Below are 15,129 nucleotides of genomic sequence, written 5' to 3'. Positions count from 1 at the left end.
CATATGCTATTTGTTTTTCTCTTTCTGATTTACTTTGATTACTATGATAATCTCTAGGTCCATCCATGTTGCTGCAAATGGCATTATTTCATGCTTTTTTAATGGCTGAGTAATATTCCACTGTATATATACACCACATCTTCTTTATCCAGCCATCTGTTGATGGACATTTAGGTTGTTTCCCAGCCTTAGCTATTGTGAACAGTGCTTCTATGAACATAGGGGTGCATGTGTCTTTTCAAATTATAGTCTTGTCTAGGTATATGCCTAGGAGTATATATGGCAACTCTATTTTTAGTTTTTTTAAGGAACCTCCATACTGTTTTCCATAGTGGCTGCACCAATTTACATGGGTGGCTGCACCCAATTAAACCAACAGTGCAGGTGGGTTCCCTTTTCTCCTCACCCTCTCCAGCATTTATTATTTGTACTTTTTTAAATTAATTAATTAATTAATTAATTTGTTTGTTTGTTTTTGGCTGCGCTCGGTCTTCATTGCTGCACGCACACTTTCTCTAGTTGCAGCGAGCGGGGGCTACTCTTCGTTGCGGTGTGCGGGCTTCTCATTGCGGTGGCTTCTCTTATTGCAGAGCACGGGCTCTAGGCATGCGGGCTTCAGTAGCTGTGGCTTGCAGGCTCTAGAGTGCAGGCTCAGTAGTTGTGGCGCACAGGCTTAGTTGCTCCGCGACATGTGGGATCTTCCTGGACCAGGGCTCGAACCCGTGGCCCTGCGCTGGCAGGCGGATTTTTAACCACTGTGCCACCAGGGAAGTCCCTATTTGTAGACTTTTTAATGATGGCCATTCTGACTAGTGTGAGGTGGTACCTCATTGTAGTTTTGATTTGCATTTCAAAGAGGGAACTTTTTGATTTTTAGTAGTACGTGATAAAAGCTGGCATTCTATATCTGTGTGGAAAGGAAAAACTATTCAGTAAATGGTATTAAAAACTAATTACTGGAAAAAAATTAATTATGATTCCTAATTTTATGTCTAAATAAATTCCAAATAGAGCAAAGGTTTTCATTTATAATTCCATTACAGATTTTGTAAACAAGCTCAGATTAAAAATATAAAATATCCTGTTTGTACAATGTGTAGTAAGTTTAATCTTTTGAGGTTAGAATATATAAAATAGCAATTGTGATAATTCAAGATTAGTCAAACATTCAATTATTATTATCCACACAGTTCATTTTCTTTCTAGTTATCATGCCATTAATACCTGCCTCTTGTGCTCACCTGACAATCTGCCCATTGTTGGTGAGCAGCTGGTCAACTTCTCATCCCATTATCACCTTCTGCTATTTTCACATTTGAAATAACCTGCCAAGATTTTCCTGAACAACAATCAGACATCTCTTCTGAGGAGGCAAAAACAGCCATAACATAGTGCAACTTATTCATTGCTCAAAGTTATCAAGTACCCAGAAGTTGAAGGCCTGACCTGAAACAAGATAATCACAGCCCCAGATTCCAGAGAGCTTACAGTCTGGTGAAGAAGACAACTAAACATGTGATTAAAATGAAGTGAAGAAAATGAAAAGACAACCCTCAGAATGGGAGAAAATATTTGCAAACAAAGCAATCGACAAGGGATTAATCTCCAAAACACAGACAGCTCATGCAGCTCAATATCACAAACAACCCAATCAAAAAATGGGCAGAGGATCTAAATAGACATTTCTCCAAAGACGACATACAGATGGTTAAAAAGCACATGAAAAGATGCTCAACATCACTAATTATTAGAGAAATGCAACTCAAAACTACAACGAGGTATCACCTCACACCGGTCAGAATGGCCATCATTTAAAAGTCTACAAACAATAAATGCTGGAGAGGGTGTGGAGAAAAGGGAACCCTCCTACACTGTTGGTGGGAATGTAAATTGATACAGCCACTATGGAGAATATGGAGGTTCCTTAAAAAACTAAAAATAGAGCTACCATATGATCCAGCAATCCCACTCCTGGGCATATATCTGGAGAAAACCATAATTCGAAAAGATACATTCACCCCATTGTTCACTGCAATGCTATTTACAGTAGCCAGGACATGGAAGCCACCTAAATGTCCATCAACAGAGGAATGGATAAAGAAGATGCGGTACATATATACAATGGAATATTATTCAGCCATGAAAAAGAACGAAATAATGCCATTTGCAGCAACATGGATGGACCTAGAGATTATCATACTAAGTGAAGGAAGTCAGAGAAAGACAGATATCATATGATATTGCTTATATGTGGAATCTAAAAAAAGGCTATAAATGAACTTATCTACAAAACAGAAATAGAGTTACAGATGTAGAAAATAAACTTACGGTTACCAGGGGGTAAGTGGGGGGGGATAAATTGGAAGATTGGGACTGACATATACACACTAGTATATATAAAATAGATAACTAATGAGGACCTACTGTATAGTACAGGGAACTCTACTCAATACTCTGTAATGGCCTATATGGGAAAAGAATCTAAAAAAGAGTGGATATATGTATAATAGATGCACTTTGCTGTACACCTGAAACTAACACAACATTGTAAATCAACTATACCCCAATAAAAATTAAAAAAAAAAAAAAATGAAGTGAAGAAAGTCAGGATATGGCAAAGTGATATGGTAAGAGACAGCAAGGGGACCTAATCTAGTCCAGGGAGTAGCAAAGGCCTCCCTTTCAAGTTCAGTCCTAAAAGATGAGTAAGTTCAGTGAAGTAGAAGTGTGGAACTAGAGATGGAAGGATAATGGATGGACAAAGTTCTAGGCAGCAAAAAGCAGTGAGGAGAAGCTGAAGAGCTAAACGAGGATATGATCATCCAGAACCTTCGGGGACATTTTAAGGAATTTGAACATCATCTCATGAACAGAAGAGTGACATCAAATAGGCATTTAGATCTCTAGTTATCACTAAGGCTGTAGAATGAAGAATGAAATGAAAGATCATAGATGTGAAGTAGAGAGCCCAATAAGGAAGCAGTTATACAATAATTGAGGTTAGAGATAATTAGGCTAGAGATAATTAGCTTTCAACTAATACTAAGAGAAAGGAAGGCATAAAAGTAGATAGATGTGAAAGACAGTGGCTAGAAGCGAAAAGATCTGGCTACAGGTGTGATAAAGTTAAAGTGGAGAATTCAGTTTTCAAACTTGAGCGCTGAGATAAGGAGCATACATGGAAAGACAAATTTGGGTAAGGAAGACAATGAGTTGTGAACATATTACTCTTACGGTTCTATGGACCACCTAATAGTGGTCATGTCAAGGAGGCAACTGAATACACAGATCTAAACCTCTGGACTAAGCTAAGATTTGAGGAGTGCTAACAACAGACATAAGAAAACTAACAGGGTCATTAGCAAAGCCAGAGAGACTACTACTGTAAAAGGGCCCCAAACTAAACCAAATGCTAAAATAGCTGCAGCAGAGATAAGGAAAATGGCAGGGGATGCTAAAAGGGGAAGGACAAATGGAATGTAAATTTTTAAACTGTTGAGTGGAATGAAGGCTAAGGGACCATGCCTAATCTTGGGGTTTTTAGAGACCTTTTCAAGACTGTGAACAGCTGGTTACCTAAGAATTAATGATCTGAGATTATTTGCTCCTCACAGAAAAAGCCCTCCACATACACACACTGAAGCACACATGTTAACTGAACAGAATCTCCTACATACAGAGCAACATTTTTAAACCTCACCCTTGGACTCACTACTAATTTGACATGCATCTGATAACAGGACTTTAATAAGGTACTTGCCTGAATCTCAAACTCACATCCATCTTTTTGAACCAGTTCTCTTACAGGCATACCCACATTTTTTCAAAAAATGCTTATTCTCTCCATCTGAAAGCATAAAATAACATGTAAGTCCTCCTTTCTTGCTATATATTTGAAAACCATGATGCCCTATCATATAATCCCTCTTAAAATCTTCCCTTTCATGTCCAGGAGTACCAATCATTTCACCACTAAAATCACTTCATTTCACTACTACAGTAGTCTCCAATACCCCTGACTCTACAATTTTCTCAGCCAATCTCTCCTATACAATGCTACTAAAGTAATATTCCTAAAATACCAGTTTGAATATATTATCACCCTACTAAAAAACTGTGCCTTGCTGTTGCCCACAGAATGAAGTCTGAACTCCTTATCCAGACAAATAGAAAGCAGATTATGGCAGACTTTCAACTGCCATGCAGTCCTATCTCACAACTTTGTACAAAATCATCAATCCCAGCCAAATGGCTCTTCTCACAGACCACTGAACACGCCAGACACACTCCTGTCTCTACAATCCTGCTCACACCATCCCTCCTGCCTAACAAGCCTGTCTCCATCATCTCCATTTACATAAGTTCTAATTTTCCATCAAAGCCCAGTTCATTTACTTGGCAAACTATCTCACAATGCAAGGTACAATTCTGGATGAAGGAGATTTAAAAATATTAACATGGTTTGCACAGTAGTTTAGAGAGAGAGCTCTGAGGTCAAACTATCTAAAGATCCGAAACCTAGATTTACTACTTATTTCATATCCTTCAGCAAGTCACTTAAATTATTCTGAGCTTCCATAAAGCACTTTCAAAGGTCTACTATCTAAACTTTAAAGAAGTTGTGAAAATTAAATAAAAATCTATATAAAGTGCTGAGTATATAATTCTATAAATGTTAACCCTTGTTCTTATTTTTGTTGTTTCTGTCCTCAAGAAGCTTATATTCTAGCTCAAATTGCCCCTAAGTACTCACTGCATCAGCTTGTGGCCCATCTCAAAAAAGCTTGACAGAATTTACTAATTCTGACATTTTCATTATCCTCAAAGGAGAAAACCAAAATTATACTGTTCTGGTTTCTACTGTATTAATTAAATTTTTTTCATGATAAAAAGTTAAATATTTTCAAAAAAAAAAAGTTAAATATTTTAAATCTACAATTCAAAAAAAAGTACAAATTTTAATGTACCTTCAGAAATAAAAATGTTTAAAGTGATAAAAAAATTAGTTTAGTTGGTAAGAGTGTACATTTATTATTAATTCTCCTTAATAACACACACACAAAGATTTTATATAAGCCACAATTATTTCATCAGAATGCTTTTTACTCTTAACACTCTAACTGAAAAAGTATCATTATTTTTTCAATATCCTATTTTAAGTAGTTTATCCATAATTTGAAACTTTAATTCATTTGAGGATGGTGAAAAATTAATGACATTTACTATAATAACTGTAAACCTCTGACATATAAACTTCTTTCAACAAGTTAGTATTGTTCATACAAATACCAAAAATTCTCAGAAACCAGGATACCAATGGGAAAACTACACAGGTTATACCTACCCATGAATTCAGTGAAACTAAATGTGTCCAATGTGTTATACAGGAAAGAATGGCTAGGAACTAATATCCCTACAAATGTCTACCATACACCAGGCTCATGTAATTCTAACAACCGTGCTGTGGATACCTATAATAACAGATGAGTATGAGCTCAAAAAGATTAAGTGATTTCACCAGTGTCCCACAAATAGGAACAAATCAAAATAAGGCTAAAATTTAAGATCTCTTCTTGAAAAACATACCACAACAATAGGGAGAAAAAGAACTAGAAACATAAATTCCACCTTTAATGTAACTAGGAGATACTGTAACTGTAACCTGAAATACAATTTATAAAGACAGAACGTTGATGGTGGAACAGTAAATGACCTGGCATAAATGGAAGAAGGTAAAGGTAAATCCCTGTAGAAAGAAATAATGACAAACAACCCTGTTTACTCTGCAGCCCCCCAGAAGGGTTTAGAAATGGGAGGTGCTGGGAGAGGCAAGATGACAGAACCACACTGCTTCACCCCCTGCCCCCACTCCCACCCCCTCACTCCTAAGGGAATGAGAGGTGTTCAGCAAAACTGAATCAGAGCGTGGCTCCAGCCTCAGGGGCGACACACACAGAAAAAGGGAGAAGCAAGTGCTGGTATGAAAACAAGGAGACTAAGTGAAAATTTAGAAACTGGTGAGACTTGTAGTAGCTTTCTTCCTCCACCCAGCACTAGAACTCTGCCATCAATACTCATTACTTCTGCCAATCCTCTCCTCGCTCCATTATTCCACTTATACAGACGGACAGAAAAATGAAGGACCATTATCTGAAGAAACTGAAAGCCTTCTTACCCACCACCCAGAGAAAAAAAAAAAAGATAAAAACAAGGGAGTTCATTAGTCACTAAGCTATGCTCATGCATGCCCAGAGAGCTTTCAATCAGTTTTGCAACATTCTCTTGAATATGAAGGAACGGCTGAGGATCACACAGATCTGAAGAAAGCCTTCAACAACAAAAAAAAGAGACCAAAACAAACAGAAAAAAAGTTAGAGGAACCAAAAACAATGCAAGGCACGGAAGAAAATGTCAAAGAAACTGTAATTAATATCCTTGAAGAGATAACAGAAGATGCTGTCCCATGAAAAAGAAACAAGATGCTATAATACAGAAATAGAGAAGAGCTCATAAAACATTTTTTTAAAAAAGATACCTGAAATTTTAAAATTCAGTGAAAGGATTGAAATCTCCCAGATAGGACAAAAGACAGTTTTTTGGAGATCAAATTTTTCAGCATCAACATTGGAAGCCAAGCAATAAAGGAACACCTCCAAACTTTTAAGGAAAAATGATTTCCAATACAGAAATCTCTCAACAGCCCAACAGTCAAGCGTGAGGGTAAAAACGAAACCCCCCAAAATATCTCATGCACTCTTTCACAGTAATAGTAAAGAAACCAAAAAGAAGGAATAAACTAAAAGGAAGGCATGGGATCCAGGAAAAAAGGGACTCAACAAAAGTGAAAAAAATTCCCAGAATGTCCCAAGATAACAGCTTTGCAGCAGGCCTAAACAGAAAACAATCCAGAATAAAGCAGGAAGGACAGCTACAGAAGGGATGACTACAGGAATAAGTGGAAGTGGTAAGTTTATGTGACAGATTTGACCATGTGGAAAATTGTACTGAGAAGCATTTTACCGAGCTGCTGGAGGATATAGAAAGACAACACTAAGCAAATGAAAAAACAAGGCATGAAAAGCAAAAGGTTACACGAGAAAACGAAATCATAGTAAACTACTATCTCAGCAGTGACAAATATTTGGTTGGAATGATGAAAACTCTCAACATGAATTTAACCTGAAATTGCAGAATAACAGTATTAGAAAGATGGAGGAAAAGCCTAGCTTGAAAAATCTTTGAACATCTATCCCTTTAAAATCATTGATAATTACATACCTCAAATTATTCAATTCTAAGGAAAGCCTCTATTTTCATTAAATTCTGTAACTACACTTTCAAGGCAAAAATTTAGTGAAATGCACTGGTTTTGTCTTGGGATACTTCACAGGGTCATTTTAAGGAAATAAGGTAATAAATGCAAAGCAAAAATGCTAACAAAAATTATAAGATCTATACAAGTTTTATTGGTTACTGGAATCAGTTAAGGCAGCTTATTATCTAGTAATATGTTTGTTCTATTGTTTGCTATAATTCTTTTTTTTTAATATTTATGTATTTATTTCTATTTATTTTGGCTATGCCTGGTCTCAGCTGCGGCACACGGGGTCTTCGTTGCAGCACGTGGGATCTTTAGTTGATCTTTACTGCAGCATGCAGGATCTTCTAGTTGCAGCATGTGGACTTCTTAGTCGCAGCATGCATGCAGGACCTAGTTCCCCGATCAGGGATCGAACCTGGGCCCCCTGCACTAGGAACACGGAGTCTTACCCACTGGACTGCCACACAAGTCCCTGTTTGTTGTAATTCTAAATGTTGGACACCTTCAGCACATGTCCACCTTTACCTTCCACATTTACCAGTTAATAATTTATTCAGTCTTACAGGAAAATGGGCTGCGAACTCTTTAGTAGTTTACCTCTTTATACACCAAAACTTTTATTTCATAGTTTTAAAAATCTAGGACTTCCCCGGTGGCGCACTCGTTGGGAGTCCGCCTGCCAATGCAGGGGACACGGGTTCGAGCCCTGGTCCGGGAGGATCCCACATGCCGTGGAGCAACTGGGCCCGGGCACCACAGCTGCTGAGCCTGTGCTCTAGAGCCCATGAGCCACAAGGGCTTAAGCCCGGGCACCTGGAGCCTGTGCTCTGCAACAAGAGAGGCCACCATAATGAGAAGTCTGCACACAGCGGCGAGGAGTAGCCCCTGCTGGCGCAACTGGAGAGAGCCCGTGCGCAACAATGAAGACCCAATGCAGACAAAAATAAATAAATAAATTTTAAAAATAAAATAAAAAATAAATTAAAAAATAAAACTAATTTTTAAAAAAATCTAAAATGTTTTGCACTTTTTCTTTTTATAAGAAATAAATTTAACTTTTACTTGATGACTCAGGCTGTCATACAAGTCGGCTACAGTACTATGACTAGATGGCCTCAGAGGTTTTAGGTCTGTAAGGCATCAGCCCTTATGCTAAATGGACCTAGACTGGTATGCTTTTATAACCTTCCTGTTCATCACTCTTAACTTTCAGATCCACTGTCAACGATCCTTCCTCTATCTGGATTGACCCATCTTTTATTTACTATGGGGTTAAAAAAAAATCATCATGCTTCTGACTCAAATAACATTTACTAAATGCCCTGCCTTTCATACACACACTTTCATTTAATCCAAATAACTTGTTAGAATGGTAGTCAATGTAAAAATTTAGCAGTTCTGACTAAAGACTTTAAAAAAAACTATTACAAATAAATACAGGAGTTTAACTGCTTAATGGAGTTTGGGGGCTGCATCTTTTGGATGGTTTTGGGGGTTTTGTTTGCTTTTTGAGAGAAGGATTTATTTTCCTTGCTTTGGTGTCTTTATAACCAATTTCCAGTTCCGATCAAAATTGGTCAATCAATGATCTATGGGATAATTGTGGGAGTCACTGAACTATCCTATGTGCTATCCTATCAGCTATTCAACTTAGAGCAATACCAAAAAGAGGTACATATTTAAAACTACAGACACGTGGTCATCCATTCACTAAGACTTTCACAAAAAACGCAGAAAAATTAGAAGTGTATTGCAAATTAGGACTTTTATATTTGCAATTATATCTATATTAAATGCATGTATATAATTTTGTTATTTTAATACTTCTGTTGCTTAAAAATTTTCTTAGTTGAATAAAACAGAACCTCAATTCAGTTAAATCTGAACTTCAGAAGGATATGAGTACTTCCCAAATTAAGAGGTAAAGATTTTCACCATTAAATGTATCACCAAGACACTGAAAAGCAATCCTTCTCATTGATTTTGTTATTCCTCTATAAAATAGCAGCATTTCCATAAAAAAAAGAAAAAAGAAAGAAAAGAAGATCTTACCATAGTGTTACTATCTAGTCACTACTCAAAAAACCTACATAAATCATGGAATAAAAGCTATCATTGCTTATATTCAGGCTTAATAATGTAAGCTGTAGCCTTCAAAAGGAGGATTCTAAATGTAGTTTAAAAGACTAGAAAACTTTCTCTTTAACAGCCATTTCACTTTAAAAGCAATTTATGTGCTGCAGAGAATTGTTAAAGAATGCTTACTTATTTATTTTCAGCCATTCCAATACATCAACAATGTTATACCCATATTCACGTTCTCATTCAAAGAACTTTGAAGAGCAAATACACTGTTTACACATCACAAGTAAGACTGATATTGAGCTGCAAATGCTGAGTTCCAGGCACTTTCAAATTTTAAATGTAATTATTAAAACAAAATTGCTTTAAAATACTAATCACCTAAAATCCCAGACTAAAAGTAGTATAAATTCCATCCTCAAAACCACTTTCCTAGAAACAACACTTTCCAAAGCTGAGAGATCCTTTACCTTGTGCCAGAGTACCTGATGCCTATGCTTAGATGTCAAAGCTTTGCTACAGGCAAAATATCAAAAAAGTAACACTGCTGCTACATACTCGTGCACAACATTTTTAAAAATTGCGAAAATATGCCATTCTAGTTCAAACATACAGATTAGTTTTCATGATCTAAGCTACCATTAGATCAGCAACGCTAAAACTGCTTGACATTTCATTTTTCCTAAAACAAGCAAAAATACTTTCACAATACTGTGTATCAACGTACATTTATAATAAAGATCACTACGTGCTTTAAGCTTTTGATCACATAAAGATCTAATTTTCAACCAGTCTCCACGTTGTACCACTGTCAAAACTACGTATCAAACATCTAAATAGGTAGGACCACCTATTTTATAGAAATACTTCCTGAAAATTATATGACTAGCCTACTTTTTAAAAGAAAACCGCGCAGTCGTGTCTGAAAAGAACGCTTAAGAATTTGCCTTTCTCTGATGCTAAAACATTTTGCAGCAAGTACTTGGTCTGGCCAAAAAAACGTCAATGCTCCTGATTTTATCATTTGCTGCAGGAAAAAAAGAATATGGCTGAAAATTCTTTCTTAAGGGTGGTATTTCAAACAGGACCACTCACAACACTTAAGAATACGGAGTGGAGAGGAGGGTGGAGGGAGGGTACCTTATGAAACAGCACACTCCGGGCCCTGCACACTACCTCATTTCCCTAATAGGGATGAAAAGCTCAGGCCTCTGGTAGCTTCCAGCTGACGCCAATGCTCTCCACACCCCTTTTTTTGACAGGATTTTCTGGCGTTGGAGCCTGTGTCACAAATACAAATTCCGTGATCACGTCTAAACGGTCTAATAATCAAGCATCTTTTACAGGACCAAACCCTTCGCGATCCCATTCCCTCCCATCTCCCTCCGTAGCGAAACACACCTAGGCGGGTTCTCTACATCGAATTCTACAAATCCTGCCGCGCATTATCGAGGCAGAAAAGATACAGAAAATAGATTTCAGCCATCCCCCTCGGTGCTACCGAAATTACAGGCTCCATTTCCTGTCCCCATGGGGACCGCAAAATCTCCGGCGGAGAACCGGACGCCTCCCGCCCCCTCCAGGCTGGCGCACGCGGCCCCCGCGCTCCCCCTGCCTGGGCCCCGCGGGCGCGAGCGGGTGGCGGGGACCCGGGGCGCCCTCCCCTCCCCCCACCCGGCGCCGGCACCCACCTCTCGGCAGCGGCTTCATCTCCCCGTTCTCCTCGCGGGCTGCCCCGCCGGCCTCGCCCGCCCCGCCGAGGGCGTGCCTCCTCCTTTCCTTCTCTCGCTTCTCCTTGGGTCTGCGCGGCTTGGCGTTGGCGGAGGAGGCGGCGGCCGGCAGCAGGAGATGGTGAGGCTGAGCGTGCAGCAGCGTAGGAGGGACCAGCAGTTTGCGCGGCACCGGCTGGGACGAGGAAGCAGAGGCTGAGGAGGGGACGGCCGTGCCAGCGGAGAAAGAGAAATTGCTCCGAGCAGAGGACGGGGAGGGGGCAGCAGACACAGCGGCGAAGCTCCAAGACCCAGGGCTGCCATAGCTCTGAGGCGAAGGTGCCGCGGAAGACTGCAGCTGCCTGCTGTTGCCGCCGCTGCCTCCTTCTCCGTTCAGTCTCCGCGGCGTCTTCTTCTCCTCAGTCCGGATCTTCTTGGCGGAAAGAGGACCCGGCGGGTCCCGGGAGGGGGGCTGTAGCTTGGAAAACGGTTCTTTCTCCGAGACGGCGGCGGGGGCGCAGTGCACTAGGCTCGGCGGTTCCGCCATTTTGCGCTCCTGTTGTATTTACTCTCCTCCGCTCCCAGGCGCGGGGCAGGGGCGGGCTCTCCTCAGGGGGCGGGGAAGGGGCGGAGCGGCCGGGCCCTCCATTGGGCGAGCCACGCTGAGGGATATCTTAAGAACCAATCAAAAGCGCAAGTCTGGAGCCGAAGTTGTGGGGGGAATCGCCAAGCGTACCAGTTTTGGAGGTCACAGGTCCGCGGGGCGCAGCTAATGGCGGAGCAAGCTGTGAGGGGAGGGTCGTCCAATTGTCGTCAGCGTGAACGCGGGCGCCCAGTGAGTGTCTGAGAGAACCCCAACTCCAGACCCCAAAGTCTGCCCCGGCCCCGCGCCCGTCTCTGCCTCGTCGACTTTGTCTTATACCACTTTCCCTTCCTTTTTCCCTGGGGAGTCCTTTTGGTCCCTCCCCTGCCTTTTCCCGCTCAGAAAGCCGAATTTCGCAGATTCTCAGCTCCGAGGAGAAAATTTTGCCGGAAATTAAATCCTTCCTTCTGTTAGGCAGTAGTCGACTGATGGGAGGAGCTAAAAGTCGCTTGGTGTCCTGACAAGATGTGTTACTCTTTTGCTAAGATCGTCATCTCTAATGCTTTGAGGGAGATAACTTCTGCACACCTAGAACTTTCGGATTACTACCGAGCTTGAAGGTAAGACTCTCCTGGAGAATTTTTTTTTTTTTTAAGCTCTTGTGATTAGACCGTTAAAGATTTTAATTTTATTATCATTATTATAACAGATTTGCTAAGAAAAATTAATTAGCGATATTTATAGATGTTTGAAAAGCAAGTTTTTTTTTTTTTTAAGTGTGTATTTTAGCGTTTAGTTAGCAGTCTGAGTGTTCGATGTTTTGTAAGCGCCGTGCTTTGGTTTGTAGCTTAGAAGATAAGGAATTTGAGGAGATGGGTTACAGTAATTGCAACCAAGTGAAGAGTACGATTATAATTTTACTCTAAGGTCTTACATGAGACCAAGAAGGCAAAGGAATAGATGTAAAAATAAAAGTAGTCAAATGAGGAGATGACCAGTCAGAGGATTTTTTGAGTCCCAAAAGGTGCCCTAAGTTGCCTATAACTTTGTGGAAAACAATTAAAAGTAACTTTCCAGAATTACCAGTTCTCGTCACCTCATGAAGTTGGAATTCTTTATTTTGTTTTCACTTTTGAGGGGTAAAGGGGATTGGTTTTAAGAATATTTTGGGGTCAAAATTTAATATTAGTTTATAGACTTTTTTTGAGGTGCGTCAGATTTTCAAAGTAATGAAAACTATTCACTGTACTTTAATGCATAGCAATGAAACCAAGTGTAAGCTGTGTAGTTGGAATTGACTGACAGTAGATGTCTTACTGAAAAGTGTGGACAGAGATTATGCGGCTGGAAATCATCTGCTACTGACTAGCTTTGTGACCTCAGTCAGGGTGCTCTTTATCTGTCTGAATTTCTGTTTTATTTATTAAATGAGTATATTTGATTACATGATTACTAAGATCCCTTCTGCGCTCTAAACTTCAGCTGTATTTAAGAAGCTTTTCAAAATCACATGGAAATCATTACAATTAAAATAACTTCTTAATTGTTGGCCCTCCAGATGTAAGAGAGTGTCTCTTATATACATAATATAGTGCCTGTAAATTTGCACCATTTATACCCTTATCTTCCCTGCAGAAGTCTGGAAGATCTGACTTCTTAAGGGCCCAGCTAAAGTGGACTCTCACCTGAATTCGTTACTAATTGCACTATATTCTTCTATACACTCTTATCAAGGCAGACCCTAAATTTATAGAGCCTGAGCAAGAGTGTGGTTATGGAGGTTCACAGACCATGTGTCTAAATATTTAAGTTATAAATCAAGATAACAAACTATTATTAAAAATATATTCTACTCTCCTACCTTGGCAAATCTACTTAAATGATGATCTGGAAGGCCAGGTTTAAATTTAGAATTCTCAGACTTCTAGAGTCCTCAGACTGACCCTGTTCTCTTCCCACTCCCAACGTCGTCACCCACCTCACCCAGCATGTCCAAGCTATGTCCACATCTTGAGCCCCCTGCAAATAGTGATATGTAATCAGCTGCTCCATCTGCCCTCAGATCTAGCCACTCTGAAAGAGGAGTGCAGGCTCAAGGGGCAGACATGGCCCCTTGACCTCATGGACTCAATGTCCTTTGCAGCAGGAGGAGGGTACTCACTCAGGTCTAAGGGCAGTACTGTTACAAAACATGCTCAATTATCTGTCTTTTCTCCCATGTAATCAGCCATTCCCTTAAAACTAGGTCATTCCTAACAACATTGAACTGGGAGAGAATTCCCACTACGGTCACCAGTTCCTACTGGCTTAATCTCTACTAGCACTAACACCATCCACTTCTCTCCATGTCCATTGTTGGTACCCTATTCCAAGTACCACCCCTCTCACCTGGATGACTACAGTAGCCTTTTTTCTGGTCTTCTTATACTCCAGTTTTCTCCAGTCTGCCTGCCATTCTACCCAGAATGCACTTTTCAAAAGATAAATCTGATCTTGTCACTTTCCTTGCTTCGGACCCATCAATGACTTCCATTTCTCTTAGGATGAAGAACAAAATCCTTAACTTTAGACCAACAAAACCCATCATGATCTAGCCCCTTCCTCTTCTATCTCAAAGTAAAAGGTCTTCAATTTCCAGAATGCACCATACTGTCTTTCAATTTAGGAATATTATATATGTTGTTTCCTCTACCCGACTGCTTTTCTCTTTACCTGATGCTTATGTGATGATTTGGATAATGGGCATAAGGGAGGCAGATGTCATTAATACCTCCTACATTTCTAACCTGCGTGACTTGATGGACAGTGGGACCATTCACTGAGCTAGGAAACCCTGGAAGAATGACAAGTTTGGGATGCTCTTTGATCTTGGACCTGATGAACATGAGGTACCTATGAGACGTCACATCCTTTGGATCTCAGCTCAAGCTAAGCCTCACTTCCTTGGAGAAGCCTTCTCTCCCTGTCAAGACTAGATTCCTAACTTGCTGGTTCCTTTTCTTCTCGTCCCCGTTTCTTTTCGCTTGTTGTTGTTGTTTACTCACTTATTATCTCTCCCACCTCTTTTCATTCCTCCTCTAACAGCTAACAGCTCTATTGAAAACATACTACCCTGTACTCTGGTTCTCCATCTTCTTGTCTGACACCTGGCTGCCCTCTGAGGACACAGACTGCACTTTTTTTTTCTCTCTCTCATATGCTCTTTTATTTTTTTAATTAATTTTTATTGGGGAGTTGGGGATTCTTAGGGATATGTCATTGCTCTTTATCTGACTCTAAATACCTCTATGTGGTATTACGCATCGCATTGTCTTCTGATTTATCAGAAATGCTGTCAATTCCCAAGTCTTTCTGTCCTGCCTTGACCTTCCGCCTGATTCCTGACTCTTATCCAGATGCCAAATGTATGTTGCCGCTTTTGTAGCCACTTACAC

At 40.0% G+C, this 15,129-nt stretch overlaps 1 protein-coding gene and 1 long non-coding RNA gene across 10 annotated transcripts in view; one reads left to right on the top strand and one right to left on the bottom strand.

The window, feature by feature from the left end:
- The window catches only part of RSBN1L (round spermatid basic protein 1 like), a 65,408-nt gene extending 53,728 nt beyond the window's left edge, over positions 1 to 11,680 (bottom strand). For both annotated transcript variants that reach the window (XM_082399339.1, XM_082399340.1), the window contains exon 1: positions 11,095 to 11,680. In XM_082399339.1, the coding sequence (XP_082255465.1) occupies positions 11,095 to 11,659 (565 nt within the window). In that variant the 5' untranslated portion in view covers positions 11,660 to 11,680. The remainder of the gene's footprint in view (positions 1 to 11,094) is intronic.
- A 117-nt stretch (positions 11,681 to 11,797) lies between these two features.
- Positions 11,798 to 15,129, top strand: part of LOC309632172 — an 81,953-nt gene continuing 78,621 nt past the window's right edge. For 2 of the 8 annotated variants that reach the window (XR_014246760.1, XR_014246763.1), the window contains exon 1: positions 11,799 to 12,315. This is a non-coding gene — a long non-coding RNA (uncharacterized lncRNA). Of the gene's footprint in view, positions 12,316 to 15,129 lie in introns of all 8 variants that reach the window. The other 6 variants (XR_014246761.1, XR_014246764.1, XR_014246758.1 and 3 more) reach the window with 5 other exon arrangements.

This window comes from Balaenoptera borealis (genome assembly GCF_965194805.1).
Source record: "Balaenoptera borealis genome assembly, chromosome: 7".
NCBI classification, from domain to species: Eukaryota; Metazoa; Chordata; class Mammalia; order Artiodactyla; family Balaenopteridae; genus Balaenoptera; species Balaenoptera borealis.
This window is presented reverse-complemented; position numbering and strand designations above follow the sequence as displayed.